Below are 16,050 nucleotides of genomic sequence, written 5' to 3'. Positions count from 1 at the left end.
TAGGTACCTGTCCTTCTTTCAGGGTGATCTGGCCTTGTTCCTTGCAGCCAATGAATGTCCTGTTGCACCGAAAGACTTGGTCTTCTGCATGCAGCTGATGAGCAAAGGCTGCTGGGAAGAAACCGATCCTGTCATCAATTACCCCCTGAAAACAAGAGAAGATTACATCAAACATGTAAAATTCAAAGTGCAGGATTAAGAGGATCATTACCCCAGTATATGAATGATCATACCTTGGTTAGTACATTTAAGCCTCTAAAAAGTCCATAAGATGCATGCAGGTATAACATGAGGAGCTAAAGTTTGTCTCGACTTGGTATCTATCGTTTAAAGCCCAAACTGCCAATATGTCTTTGTTTACTAACAGCTTGCAAATGAGAAAAAATGTTAAAAATCATCTTGAGTTTTTATCTTGGTCTGGTGGTAACACACTCCTTCTGCACAGTCACTGCTCTGCAATTTGTTTCTACAATTCATCCGTCATGCATTGGCGTCGTGAGCTGGCACCTTGTTCATATGATTTGCTGCTTCACTTCATACAACCTAGAGATGCTTTTAAGGTCAGTTTCGAGACTTGTGAGAAAAATGGAGAAAAATGCAAACTAACATACTAACAATATGGAGATATAATAATAATAAGTGTTTCAGTGTTAATACCTACCTTCCACCAGTCATCATTAGAGTCATCAGCCAATAAGATCCTGTCTCCTGCTCTGTAAATAAAAAGATGAAATACATAAAACAGACAAATGTATTGCACAAGAAAATGTTTATCTTTTATCAGCATGGACAGACAAAAGCAGCAAAGATAAAATGATAGCGCAAAAGCTGATATGTCATGCTTAAGAAATAAATTGGTTGCTGCTATTACAACAAATGGTGCAAGCAATAGCTTAAACCGGGACATTGAAGAGTGAGATACCATTAATAAGATGCTATAAAACTCTATAGAAGAAGCTGCTTGCTGTCTTGAGGAACATGTCCTGTGTATTATAGTCAAGCAGAGAAGGAGGCATTCTCACAATTAAATCCTTAAATCCTGTGTTTGGTAAGGGGAAAACAGTCTTTATTCAGGGAGCGGATCAATCATTGCATCCTTTCACTTCATCTGCCATAATTACAAACATGTGTTCAAAGCTGATGACTTAATTTCACCAATAAAAAGCAAAGGCAAAAATGGCCCAGAACAAATGAGCCAAATGCCAATTGAAGTCAGTGTAAGTAATTTTCTTCTTTCTTTGGTTTATTTGTAAAACCACAGCTTCTCAGACTACCCTGTTTCAAACAGATGAGAAATACAGGAATGTACTGAATGAGCTTCTAAATTCTGCAATGAAATTTTCCATATGTGCTATTTTAAAAATGCTGTGAAAGTCATAGAATCATCAGATCGTTGAAGATTATCACGTTAAGCGTCTGTGGAAACAACAGAAACTAATCCTCAAGCTGTAGTTTGATGGAAATAATTAAGACACTTTTTCATTCGGTTTCACTTTCTTTCCAAAAGTTTTTGCTTCATGTGTTATTGTTTGACTGATTTACTGATTCCTCTGTAGTGACGAGAGAAACTTAGGATGTAGGTTTTCATAAAATAAAATTTTGAAGTCATTGGTGGGCAGAAAGTCTTGGAAAAGAAGTCAGTGAATTTCAAATTAAGTCTGAGGATTGAAGTTTTCCTTGACTAAAGAGAGAGGAAAGCCCCATGGCCTTCTGGGTATGTGTATATGTGTGCACAAGTGTAATATCTTATCCCTAAATCCTTGAGAGATTTCAGTGAGAACCAGAAACAAATTGGCACTCAGACTCAAGGACTGTTCTTTCCTGAGGGCCTCTTTTAAAGTATGTTGCACATGATGTCCAATCAATCATGGTTGTGGTGGAAAATAAAATCTAGACCCAAAGCTTCAGACTACAAGAAGTCCTGACTTAAAAAGACACATATACTATGCGTTTACTTCACATTATTGTTCCAATACAGGAGAAAAATAATGGAAAGATGTAAATAAAGACTAGTTATTCCTGAAGGAAAAGAAATGTTATTTTGGAATATTTTACACCTGAGCTTATAGATATGCTATCTTAAAGGCATCTTTCTACAAAGAGATAAAAACAACTATATGACTCATGTTAACAACAGAGATGTGTCATGTGAGGTGATTTTTATTAGTTAAAGCTGAAAAACTAGCAGTCATGGCCAAATAAACAAACCCACAAACTGTGGCCAAAGTCACTTTCTGTCTGCCAGCAGAACTGTTTAGGGAACCATATTAAACTCATTCTAGCTTAATCTAATTTTGCAGTCATTTTATAAAAGTACAGCTATATTCATTTGCATTTAAGTATTGAAATTACTTTATCTACTAAACTTCTGAAGCCAAGAAAAAAAATGGCTGCTTAATTGAATGATTTTATAGATATTATTTTGCAGTTGGCATCAGTTTGGCTACAGCTGGCATAGGAGGAGTATGTCACATGAAAAATAAAAGCATTGTGATTCTTTTTTTCTGTCATGATAAGTTAGCAATGCACAGTCACACGCTAGCTGGTGACATTAGCTCGCGAGCTCATGTGCAGCCTGGCTTGCAACAATAATAACCAGATCTGTAACTTTATGAATAAATCCAGGACGGAACTGTTGCCGCATCAACACAGCAAATAACTATCTATCACTATAAAACTGCATTTCCTTTTAAATAAGTGTTATATTAATTTATTATTCTGTTTTTGTAATTATATTATATGGATGGATGGATGGATGGATGGATGGATGGATGGATAGACGGACAGACGGACGGACGGAAGGATGGATGGATGGATAGATAGATAGATAGATAGATAGATAGATAGATAGATAGATAGATAGATAGATAGATAGATAGATAGATAGATAGATAGATAGATAGATAGATAGATAGATCACAATGGTGGTAAACTGCTGGCATCCCTTTTAAGAGTCTTAATAAGACAAAGATAAAATAAACTAAAATAAAATTTTAAAAAATTTAATTAAAAAAAAAAAAAAAAAGAAGCAGCAACCCCACGGATTTCTGACTTTTAATTTAACTTTCTAGACTTTCTAAGTAATACAGGTTTCTACTTTTGTGCTTGGCTGAAAAATGTGAATGGGTCATCATTCCAACACCTATAAATCAAATTAGTGCTTGATTTAAAAACGTTATGCCCCATCTTAGCAGCTGGCACAGTGTGACAGCCTCGTGGGAGCTATGAATAGATAAAACTCATCCATCTCTCTCAGGATAAATTGAAGAAGACACAAGACTGATTAGATTTTAATAGACAGTCACATCAGGCACACAGGTACTATTAACAAGGCCACTCCAAAGCTCTAAATCTGTGAGGAGCATTGCTTGAAAAAAGGGCACTAATTGATTCCTTTTGTGGATCTATTTTTGTTTATTATAACGTGTGCTGCAGTGACTCACGTAGTTATGTAAGATCAAGCAGAGAAAAGGATACAAACACACTAATTAGAAAACAACTGGGATTTCTGATGTGAGAAACAGCACTTGACAGAAAGCAAATGAAACACCTCTGGCATTAACATTCATTTTGAAAATGTTATGTGATATTAGGTGGTGAATACAGTTGCATTTTTATCCATTTTTTGATATTTATAACTACAAGCATCAAGGTTCTGTTTCCAGTGCAGGCTTCTGCAAGTACTTGTTATTACTTCAGTAAGTAAAATGTTTGCTTCTGTTTGGATGTCTGCTGGCAACTTTAGACAAAAACAAAGCAGACTTTTGTGCTTTTTTTTTTTTTTTTTTTTTTTGAGAATGGGTCTTGGTCTAACTTAGATTGCATCATATTTTGGGAGTGATCTGAAATTAATTGTGGACACAGGACAATGTGGGTAAAAATGAGCTGCTTGGCAGAAGTCTGCACTCTGTGTTTTTCTAGTATTATGAATATATTGTAAATAAAAAGAAGAAAAACTATAAAACATAGCTTGCTTTTTGCTCTTAATTTGGGATGCAGTTCTGGTCCTCTCAATAACAGAAATGACTGACCATTATTCAAAAGTGCTACTGAAGTATTTAGGAACTAAAACACACTTGTTTGGTCAAAGAAGAAGTTAAATCTATTCTGCTCAAAAAGTGTAAACAAATCAAATATCTCAGTGAACCTGAATCATGCTTCCAGGAGACGGAAGAGCTTCAGTGTCTTTGTTTACTTCTTTTTATGAGCAAAAAGAAAAATCACTGTAGGCACATCAGAGTCAATCAGTCGTCAATATTTCATCTGCAGTCCTGGAAAGGTGCTGCATTGAACAGTGCTGGTGGGTGTTGTGTTTTTGAGTTTTGTTTTTTTCTTTTCAAAGGGTCTGTGTGTGTATGTGTGAGAGAGAAAAGGGAGAACAAACCTCATCTCGAGGTCATGGCTTTCTTGGGCGGTGAAACTGTACAAGGCCACGTAGGTGTTGAGTTTAAGCATGTCTTTCTGGAACTGGCTCGGCTCCATCTAGATGAACCATAACATCATAACATGTTAACATTCACTGTGTCTGTTGTTATTTTTTGCAGTCTAACATAAAACAATCTCTTAACATTTACACTAGAAGGAGAGCTCCTCGCTTGTTCAAGTTGCTCTGCAATCTGTTCCTTGAAATTCATCGTCAACAACAACACGAGTGGGAGAGACGGGATCAGACAGGATCAGGTTTCCATGAAGTGAAAATAGGATTTGGTTGTGTAGGTGGAGCGGAAGTTCTCAAAGATGTGTCAGCATAATTAACAGGGAAATTCACTTCACTGCCACCTTGGTGCTCTTCACAAGAAAACTGGTGGGTGCTGCTTCCTGTTTCCTCACCCAGTATCTTGAGTCTGAATCCTGCCTGCTGTGTCCTTGAAATTCATCCAAATGAAACTTTTTCCTGTATGGTAACAGGGAGGCAAATGTTTGTTATGACAATAATGTCTATTCTGGTTGGACATCAAGAAGCTTCTCCATCTTAATGACTCTACAATGAAGTGAAATGGCTACCTGACAAGGACTGGAAATCAAGCTGATGGATGAAGTGAGTTAAATGCAGGCAAACTGCTTCTGCAGCCTCTGGGTGAAAACAACATTAGATAGTGGCAATCCATTACAGCTAACTAAGAGCTGCTCGCTGGCCTCAAGGGGCAGCTGATGCTATGACTGCTACCTGAAACAGGGGACGGTTAAGATAGTAACCCTTCCTCTGAAAAGCGTTTGAAGGGAGAGACAGTGTAGTAAAATGAGAAAGAGAAAAACTCTCCTTCAAAAGTCAAGAGAGGAAATTTTATGGACAATCAATGGAATATTAATAATAAATACCATTTTCACTGGTGTAGACATGAAAAAGAAACAGTTGCTTGTCTTAATATTACAGAGCAACAATACAATTCATTTAGATTTGTATTTCAAGCCATCAAGTGGCTTAAAGTTCAATGTTCACTCTGTTTTGGGCCTCCTGAGGGAAATATAAAAAAAAATTTTCACACATTTTTATTAGGTGTTAATATAAGAATATTGCTTTGTGGGTATTTTTGAAGAATACGATTTTGTCTGGGAATGAGAGATGGTTTTCCAGAATGTTTGGAATGAAAACAGGTCACCAGTAAAAGGACAGAAAAGCCGTCTCACCAAATCAAACTTGCATAAACAAAATAACAGGATCAGATTGTTAAACACTGACTGTGAAAAGTGTAAGCAGATGGCGATTCCTATGCACACATGGAGGCTGCTCTTCGTTGGTGAAGAAAGAGTTTGAGCATTTTTCTCTGATCATTACCCTGCGGAGCCTCCATCTGTCTGTCCGCCAGCTGGGCTAATGGACCTGTCATCTGACAGACAAACCGCCTGCTGCCAGCTGTGCTCGCTCCAGCCTGATAACCCTGCACAATGCATTTCAAACATCCTCCCTGAAATTGATGGCTGGACTGTTGGATTACATTGCAGAGGATAGATGTAGATGTATATGTGTGCATGTGAGTGTGGTGGCCTTGTATGGTTATTTCTTCATTTTTGTGTGTGTCCAAGTATCTGTGCTCTTTTTCTATTGTTCAAAGCCAGGGTAAACATGATAAAATATAAAAGTAAGCTGGCCGAAAAGAGAAACAGAATACTGAGGGCACTCCCACAGATTCCATCCTGGAGATAAGAAAAGAGCACTGATTAAACCCGTCCATTAAAAATTAACAGCCGCTCTACAGGAGGTGATAAGACACTTGTGGAGGCTTGACCTTTTTCTTTCTTTGGCATGAATTTTGCATCTTCCACATTGCATCATAGAACTATAGCAGCATAGACTCCAAGGCTGATCCAAACACTAAGGTCAAGGCTTCGCTGTGTCACTCCAGGCCAGTAGTCACGTCAGCTCGGGTTTGATTTGTTATAGTAGGAATAGAACAGAGAGTTTTCTCCCATAGTCCTGGGAAATGCTTAATGGGTGCAGAGCAGGCTGGCTTGGTATCAGTTCTCAGACTGACCATTCAGAGTTCAAGCACTGGTCAAAGATTTTCACTGCAAACACTGCAAATATTACATTTGCTGAATGACCAACACTATGAAAACTGAAGCAAAAAAAAACATGAACCGAAAATGTTGATTAAAGGAATGTCATTCCAACTGGTCCTCAAAATCTCAACTTAATTAATGTTATCTTGCATAGTTTCCATTTCATCACTTTGCTTCATTTTACATAGATTAAGGTGAAACCTGGCTGCAATCATGAATGAAAAACCTCCTTTTCTAATGTTTGTGTTTTAACCTAAAGGAACACCATATGTGTTTTCGGACAACATCTACAAGCTAAAGAGTTATGTTTTTTTTTCTCCAAGAACCATAGAAAATAAAATGGAAAATAATTTTGACAAACAATTAGTTTGATGGCTTAAAAAAAAACAACAACCAAAGGTTAAAAGAAATTTACAAAATTACAGAAAAAGTTGGAAAAAGCTGGAATAAATCATTGTGTGTTGTATGATACTGAACAGTCTAATAAGTTTCTTACCGATAAATCCTCGGCTTTTCTCTCAGGCAGGTAGAAATGCTCAGTTCCGTTTTCAATGACTGTAAAAACTGAACAAACAAGCAAATAAACAAAAACAGTTATGATATGAAAACAACAAAAATGTCAACAGTCTGAGTGAATCCATTTATCAGTCTTGCTTACAGCCCTAAAAAACTGCAGTGCCAAATTGCAGCCAATATTAAACCTTAAAACATTTCATATTTCTTAAACTTTAACTGCAAACAAGGAAAACTGATTAATTTTGTTTTATGAGTGGCACTGAAAAGATCACAGAACTCATAAGGTGTCATTTGAGAGCATGAATGGCCCATTCTTTGTCAGCTCATCTTGGTTTTTTTTCCTTCCCACACCACACTTCCAATTCAGTTTAATTTAGTTTTATTAATACAGCACCAAGTCACAACAAAGTCATGTCCAGGCACTTATAAAGACATAGTTCAAGCCACTTCTAACAGAGCTCACCTATTTTTGTCCTGTAAGCCGAGCATATGATGGGGAAATCACAAACACATCACACGAGGGATGAGTGAGTCGTGACACTGAGTTAGTGAGTAACTTAAAGTGGAAGTATTATGTGCATTTCAGGCTAATTTATTTTTATTTCTGAGACCAGAAGGGCTGGGATTGATCGAGTTATTGTCACAAATCGCTTTATTTACTTCAGACCGACCCTCTCCGTAGGCTGTCAGATCAGCCTGTGGGCAAAACGAGTGGATTGAGACTCTTCCGCATTAAGCCCTGCCTCCCGCCACGACGCTACATCGGGAGCGCGCACCGCACCTGCTTTCGCCGTCATTGTAACATCTCATAAACAGAAGGATTAGGCTAATATGAACTCAATAAAAAAAACAAAATACAATGTCAGCACATAGCACACAGCCCTACATGTTGGAACCTGAATCAGACCCTGAAAACAAAGTGGAAAACAGCAACCCACAGCAACGAATGCAGCAGGATGTCTCTCTTTGGTAAACTCACCAGCCATTGTTGGAAATAACTTTATCCGACGTTTTCCACCCGCCTGATGTATTTGTACATGCCCTTGTTAACCAGTAGAAGGTAACCAATCACCAAACCTTATCCCCCGGAACGTCACAAGTATTTCGAAGTAGAAAAAACTCTAAAACGACGCGTTTTTCGTCGCCATGGAAACCGAATGGAGAGCGTGATGGAACTCAATCTCAAACATGCGTTTAGGTGATAAAAAACTGTGCCGTTCACATGTCTGATGAGGATTCAACACTGTAACACTGTAGAAAGCTCAGAAAACTCAAAATACCATAATAGCACCCCTTTAAGGTTTCAACAATGTTAATTAGAAAATGTCGCCTAGCATTTTGTTTATGAGGACAAATATATCTCTTCTAAGACTTTGATTTGCTTCAGCAGGATTTTTGTTACCAACAAAACCCCCCAAAATGTCTTAGTTGTCATACTAAATAGTCAAATAAGCTTCTTTTAAAAAGGCTGATTCCACATAAATGTACTTTAGCATTGACCCATAAAGACCTATCCCATGAAAACATGATCAAATAAGTCCATTTTTTTAAATATGAGGTTTTTATTTGTCCCTTTAACAAAATGTCAAATATAAAAGTATCTAATTTATTAGGGATATTTACTACTTATTACTATGTGATAGTTCAAGTTTTTTATTCTGTAATCTTCTGTAGGTGTCCATTAACGGGTAAAAGACAATAATCAGGTTGTGTTCCACAGGATTTTGAGTTTGTACCACAAAGTGATGCCGAAAGTCTCAGAAATTGTGTGTATCATATACAGCAGGGATCCTCAATCCTGGCCCTCAAGGGCCGGTTTCCTATAGGTTTTCCAAATTTTCCTGCTGGAACAAACCAGACTCAGACTCAGACAAGCTCTGCATATGTTTCCTACATACACATTTATTTGAATCAGGTGTGTTGCACTTGGAAAGCCTGCAGGACTCTGGTTCTGGAGGACCAGGATTGAGGATCCCTGACATACAGTATGTCACACTGGGTTCTTATGGGTTAAATACTTTAAAATCTTAATACACATAAAATGGATGGAATTTGCTGCTTTTTTCGAGGCTATTGCAGCTTTTTTATGGAAATAATTCAGCAGCATTGACCAGCAGTTGTCCACTGTGCAACTTTAGTTCTACTGACTCCAGAGAGACAAACACTCTAAACAACACAAAGATCTTGAAGTGAGCAAACACAGCAAAAAGAATGACTTGAGCTCAGTGGAAAACTGGAAAGTTCCTTTTTCAATGTTTCATGGGGGAAAATCTGATGTTGCAACTTTCTTATACTAATAAGAACAGTGCATTCTGACTATGTCACTACATGTACAAGATCCACATACGGTGCTGCAACAGATACTAACCATCATCGCTGTGTTTTCTCGACAGCTCTTGCCTACTGCTGTGGGCCACAACTTCCTCTGGAACATTATCCAAGTCACTGGTCTGCAGTAATTAGGATAGCAGTGATTAGTGAGATCAAGACAGATATTGATTAATGACTGAGAGGAGAAATAAACTGCTACAGAAATAGCTTTTGTTACATATTGACAGTCCGAATGGATTAACTTCAATTTCTGAGAACAAAAATAGCTAAAACTCAGCCAGTTATACGAGCTAACCATCATTACTGCAGTGCAGTAAACATGCTGTTACATTGTGTGCATTTGGAAAGTATTATCAGACCCCTGACACACACACACCCATCTCTAACAGCTGCACAGGACAGCAAAGGATGGCCCAGACCCAACAGCTTTAAAATGTCATCATGCAGAGGCCCATATCCAGCTTACCTAACACACATGATACTCTGTGAAAAACAGATTTGACAAGAAGTTGGAAATCAGTTTAATTCATCTTCAGGGCTGGTGGATAACTGTTTACAGTGATAGCTTCCAAGGGGATTGCCTGGACCACACTGCCTTTATTGGTAGTGTTTATGGCCCTGCAGTGGTGGTATCTATTTAGACAATCAACTACAGTCGGTCTGCTAAAGTGGGACAAAAGTTGTGCGTAGCTGAACAAATGGAAGTCTTATGTCAAATAGACATCTAATCCAGTGTAGCGAGTAGTGTATTTCTGGATTCAGATTTAAAAGTGAGAACATCGGGGGAAGAAAACCCTCCTCTTCACATAAGAGCACGAGCATCTGAAAGTAAATCATCCACTAAGACTTCAGTTTGATGACCAAATGTAATATTACAGTTGTGGCTTAGAATGAAAGTTTCCATTCTACCCATCATTACCTCTATCCGCAGCCTCAGATGATGCTATCTCTACTCTTCCTTCAATCTTCCCAAGCATTGTGCTATGTTTTACTAACCTGACCAAATCAGCTCATCCCGCATGACAAGATTTTATATAAAACAGGGATCTGGACCAGCTGTCTGTGGCTGAACTGCAGACATGGTAATGTAAGTGGAAATAAACTTCCAGTCATGTATTTTTACAGTTTGATCTGTAGAAGTCTGAGGTGAGTCTGCTGTGTGTCAGTGGGAGTTTTAAGACTAGGTACTTCATGCTCTATCACACAGTAATAAAGTGATGTAGGTGTTAAACTTGTGCCACTAGTGTCAAACCTTGTAGAAGAAAATAGTAGAGAGGAAAAGAGTAGCTTACTAACATCTAAAGCCAGCTAATGTGAATGAAGGTGTAGAGTCAAGGTTGGAAAGATGTTCTGTTGAAATGTCTCTGGGTAGCGTTTTGACCAAAATATGTCAAAATATCACATTCATACCTCTGGAAGTTGTTTTAACTTGTTCAAATTGGGCATGCATGTACTTTATGCTGCAACAGTGACTGATATTTTGTTCTTACTGAGTTTCTGTGAGGAGAATCGGAACCACTGGCCCTCTTGGCTTTCTGTGCTAGTGATGTCCCAAACCTCAGGGCTTCATATACAGGGTCCACCTTATTGCCACAGGCTTTGGAGAGGAATAGCACAAAAATCACTAAAACTTGACAACAAACAAGTTCAAGCTTTCACAACAGCCAAGTTCTGATTTATGAAAACCTTGTGGACAAGGTTCCCATTTAAGTTCAAGCAGAAAAGTGGTTCTGAGAAAATGGAGTTAACTTTTATGCATCCCATCCCACACAGAACTGAAATGAGGATGAGATTTATGCCCCTCACCGATGGGTAGTACTTCTTTGATGCAGCCATACTGTTCCTGAATCAGTAATGGAGAGCTGTAGTATCGCCGAAAGCCTTTTGGCTAAAGAGAGAAAGATAGAGAGGAGGGAAAAAGAGTGATGCGACAGACATTGGGAACAAATCAATACATAGCACTGCAGGCAGCACAGCACCCTCACACTGAAAATGCACATAACATTGCACAGTTGAACTTTTCTCAACATAGCTCACCTCAAAGTGGTTACGTTTCTAGTTAATAGATGATATTTGCGACTGAAGCATATTGTACCACTTGAACTAAATAAATCCAAAAATAAAAACCTTTGCTAAATGTGAAATGAAATGGTTCTACTAATCATCCAAAACCTGCAGCACAGAGGTCCCAGAGGACCAACTCACACACAGTTTAAATTCTTTCAAAGCTATACTGTCATTAGCTGTGCTTAATAGTTTGATCATGGGTTTATAGGTTCATGTTGATTTACAATTGTTATTAAAAACATAAAAGCTATACAAAAGAAAAGATAATTTTATATACAGGTATTACTGTTTGCAACTAGTTTGTGCAGCATAACTGAGAGGAAAACTGACAAGGATAAAGAAAAAGCCAAATGACTAAATAAACAAATGCAAACAGCATACATGAAAAAATATAGAAAGTCAAGAGCCAAGAGTGAGGTCTCTGCAAAGAAGATGGTTCAAGGGCAAAGTGGACAACAGATGCTGAAGGGGGTGTGTCTGTTTACAAAATGACGTCAGACTCAGTCAGACGTCATGTTCAATACAGCACTGTCCTGAGGCTGAGACGGACCATTAGTTCCACTAATTTTTACTTTTAGCACATTATTACATCAATGGAAAAAACTTAACGATCATATTTTATATTGTGCATCATAAACACAGACAGAGTTGAAACACTATGACTTGGTGAAAAAAAAAAAAGCTCATTGCTGTGTGTCAAGTGAAATAAATTTCAATTCGTATCTTTTTCTTTTTCTCAGTTTGAGTGCCTGTCATATCCGCCTCCAATTGGTCAAGACCCTTATACATTTATCTTCTATAGATCTATAGTGGCTGCACATCAGATCAATACTTTCCCATTAGTTCTGAAGCCTTAAGTACACCAAAATGCAGAAGATTGAATCCTCAGAGACATCATGTCATCTTCAGCCTACTTACAGAAGATTAATCTATGCATTTAGATATGTTTTAATTTTCTCTAAACATCCAAGCATTGCTCTTCTTTCTGGAGATTTACTGGATTTATTCATTACAGGATGTCCTTCCGTAGTTTGATCACAATTTGTGCAGCGAAGTCACGGGTGGTAAACCTCACTTTGCTAATCACTCCCTGATTAAGACCACTTATGACACTTATGATGATGAGGCAGCTAAAATAAGCAACTCTTGAGCTTGTCAGGCTCATCTCAAGAGATAAGATGTCAAACCAACAATGGCAGACTCATTTAGGAAAAGGTTAAAGCACACACTTGTAGAAGCCAATCTGGTTTATCTGACAGAGGGTTGTGAGTGCAGGAAGTGGCTTTTGGGACAATGGGACAAAGTCAGCATGAACCAATGAACCTCAATGAAGCTGTGAATATGAAGTGAAGACTTTGCAGTCTGTCTTTATCTTTGTTATAATAATCATGAAAAACCGATTACTATTTATCCTGAACAATGTGTTGAATTAGCTGATTCACCCTTCATATGATTTCATTGGGTGTCAGATGTTCAAACACATGTAAACTATGGTCTGTTTGTAAACTAAGTCTAAACCAGTAAATTCACAGATTAACTGACAACTACAAAGTTTGATCCAAGTTGACATCCCACTAACACCACTGTATTATACAGTCATGTGAAAAATAAAGGAGAGAGACTTTTCTCTCACTTAAAAATATAATTTTTGTAACTGAACAACTACAAGACCTCTGTAACAATTTCCATTGGACAGACAAGACCAAAGTGAAGGTGTTTGCTTATAATTCATCCCCCAAAGTTTGGTGAAGAGAAAACATGGCAAAGCAGTATGAATCAATACACCATGACGGTGGAGAGTTGATCATTTGGATCTGTTCTGCAGCCAAGGTCAAAGCCTTTTCCACCCAAAGTATTTTGGGGTTGAATGAGCTCATTTATCCCAAATCTAAAGCCTGGCTGAAACTGTGTCATTTAACTGGCCAAAACTCACAAATAAAGCAGCAAATCTATCAAACAAATAAACAAAATCGTAGGAAAAAAGCTTATGCAGTGGTGGAGTCAGAGTCCAGAGCAAAACCTGACAAGCCAGAATTCCTTCACAAGGCCTATCACATTTCACTGATTTTCATCTGCATTTGTAAGGGAGTTGTTGTGTCGCGATGTTCAGAAGCTTACAGGAAACATGAAAACCAACTGGTTTCATGTTTAATAAAGATTCAGAGCATTGAGTCACTTGGTTTCTTTCTTTGGAGTCCAAAAGCCAAGAGAAACAAGCATGGTTGCAGAAGCGTCCAAGTTTAGAGTGAGTTGAATTTAGAGCTTGAGTCCTCTGGGGAAACTTCCCTTTTTATGCTCGACCTCTCAACCTCATTTTCCACTCCTGAGAGCCTGTCATATCTTCGAGCCTCATCCCACAGGCATCTTGTGGAAAGATGTAACAGGGGAAAATGAGAGAGACTGGGCGTATTGTTGGTATTAGTTATGCATTTTAACAGAAAATGTATTCTCCTCATTCTTGGTGTTCAGCGCTGAGTTCAGCCCCATCTGATTTGCTGCTATGGAAGTAAAAATGCTTATTGGTAGTGACTTGTATGAGCATGACTGGACCTAGCAGTGTAAAAACAACCTGACCACCTTCACAAACCCACTCAAAGACCAGCGATCTCATTTTAATGCATTCCTCTGATAATGACCAGAATAATAAATCTTATGACTTATTTCATCCCAATCACTACTGTCACCATCCAACAATGAGGACAACCCCTTAAGACAGCAAATTTCAGGGAGAAATGCACCAGAATATATGGTGATATCAACGAAGAACTGTGTTTTTTAGGTTTCATACCTGCATTCAGTATCCATTTATCAGCTAATTGCAACGATATACCAACTTAGCAACTGTAATAAGACGACTCAGATCAGCCAATAAGCCTTTATCTTCTTGAGAAAAACTTGCTTTGAGTGAAATCATAATTCTTATCAATGATTTCTCAGCATTACAGACATTTAAGTCTGGGCAGTCATCACATCTGGTGGTTTTCTGACTTCTACATCCTCCTTATCAAATGTGAACAGTTTGAACAGATGAACCAGGTCTAAGGAGTAGCCCCATGTGTAAAAGAGTCAAAGTGATCTGTTATTGCTCTTGCCACCTTTGGTATGAAGTCATACAAATTCCAGAGACACTCTCTCAGACACACTTGATGCTGATAGATAAATATCACTAGCTGTGGCAGAACTTTACCAATGACAAGACAGACATGCCCAAAGGTACAGTAGGTCGCTTGGTGCAGCACTAGTACTAGCTTGTGTCTTGATATTTATTGATGCCTATTGAGTGAAAATCTCCATATGTCAATTTTCTAATTATTACTGAGACGTTTGATGTGTGTACTACATGTACTTTTCCTGTGTGAACTGCTGGCAATGTAAGCAAGCTGATCTTCCCATACTAGAAAGATTCTTGTCTAAATGAGTTAAACATGCCTGAGCAGACTGTATGTGAACTCCAAGTAAAGCCAATCATGTCTCACCAGCATCCATGTTCCTGTTTAGAACAAAAAGGACAAGCCGGCTGTCCCTCCATTATTTCCACACAACGCAGAGTGACGATTTGAAAAGTTGCTTAGACCTGTCAGTAATGTGAATAAGCAAGTTGCACTTACACCTTTAGGTCACTTTTGCAAGCTGCATTTAGGAAAATCATTTACATTTTGCCTGACACAGTGACATCCATCATGTGTATCTCTGGAGCTAATGCTGTGTGACATTGCAGCAGAGTTTGGCTTCACACTAGAAAACACATTGGCTGTTTTGAACACACATTGTCACAGATTCAGCAAAGAAACACATGAAATTAAAAGAGCAATAAAAGAAACAAAACAAGAGTTATTCTAAGATCGTCTTTTGCTGGCTGGACAGAGCTAACAGGTCAAATAGGATGCAAGATGGATGCCAAATTAGCAATCAATGGTGGCCACGTGATGGGGACAATGGCCAAAGTTCTGTAGTGTGTCTTTAAAGTATTGAGATTTTGACCACAAAGTTACAGTGAGATTTAGGAAGTAAATGTAGACCAAAAGTTAAATTATTTTAAATGTTTAAAGATGTAATTTAATGTGTTTCTACAAGCAAAGGAAACACCTAAAGGCAAAAGTAAAAACTACTGATGGTATGATAGTATTGCTTGTTGTCCACAGTTGTCCTCTCTCATCAATTCATCTCTTCAGAAGGACTGATAATTTGTGATCAATTTGACATGTTGTTGAATAAAGAGATTCAAATCCTGTCAGCAACCAGCTGAAGCGGCTAATATGTTCCCATTAGTGGTGTAGTCCAGGGTATACGCAGGTATACGGAGTATATCCACTTCTAAACTCCCTGTGATGCTGCTTTTACAATTACAAACATCCCTACACATGTACCTACGTCACCTAGCAGCTCAGCTAAGGTTACCTATGCTACACTGGTGCAGTTAGCCATCAGCTGCTTTAACTTTAGCCTAAACACAAACATAATGAAAATATATGTATATATGTCTATGAGCCTGTCTCTCACCAGTCTGTGTTCCAGTACTGGTTTAGTCATTTCGTAACTCTTCCTCCCTGAAACTGAAGAGCAGAAATTATGTGACAAGGAGCAGATGTACTGATGGATTTTTGAGGTAAACTAAATAGAGTAGTTTTACATGTC

At 38.1% G+C, this 16,050-nt stretch overlaps 1 protein-coding gene across 1 annotated transcript in view; it reads right to left on the bottom strand.

The window, feature by feature from the left end:
• Positions 1 to 16,050, bottom strand: part of stac (SH3 and cysteine rich domain) — a gene marked incomplete at both ends in the record, with an annotated part of 29,569 nt that overhangs the window by 3,377 nt on the left and 10,142 nt on the right. Inside the window, 7 exons of the mRNA XM_079261525.1 lie at positions 8 to 145; positions 662 to 713; positions 4,385 to 4,482; positions 6,998 to 7,065; positions 9,386 to 9,467; positions 10,839 to 10,945; positions 11,155 to 11,236. Coding sequence (XP_079117651.1) covers positions 8 to 145; positions 662 to 713; positions 4,385 to 4,482; positions 6,998 to 7,065; positions 9,386 to 9,467; positions 10,839 to 10,945; positions 11,155 to 11,236 — 627 coding nt within the window. The remainder of the gene's footprint in view (positions 1 to 7; positions 146 to 661; positions 714 to 4,384; positions 4,483 to 6,997; positions 7,066 to 9,385; positions 9,468 to 10,838; positions 10,946 to 11,154; positions 11,237 to 16,050) is intronic.

The sequence above is a fragment of the Telmatherina bonti genome (genome assembly GCF_933228915.1).
Source record: "Telmatherina bonti genome assembly, chromosome: 22".
Classification (NCBI taxonomy): domain Eukaryota; kingdom Metazoa; phylum Chordata; class Actinopteri; order Atheriniformes; family Telmatherinidae; genus Telmatherina; species Telmatherina bonti.
This window is presented reverse-complemented; position numbering and strand designations above follow the sequence as displayed.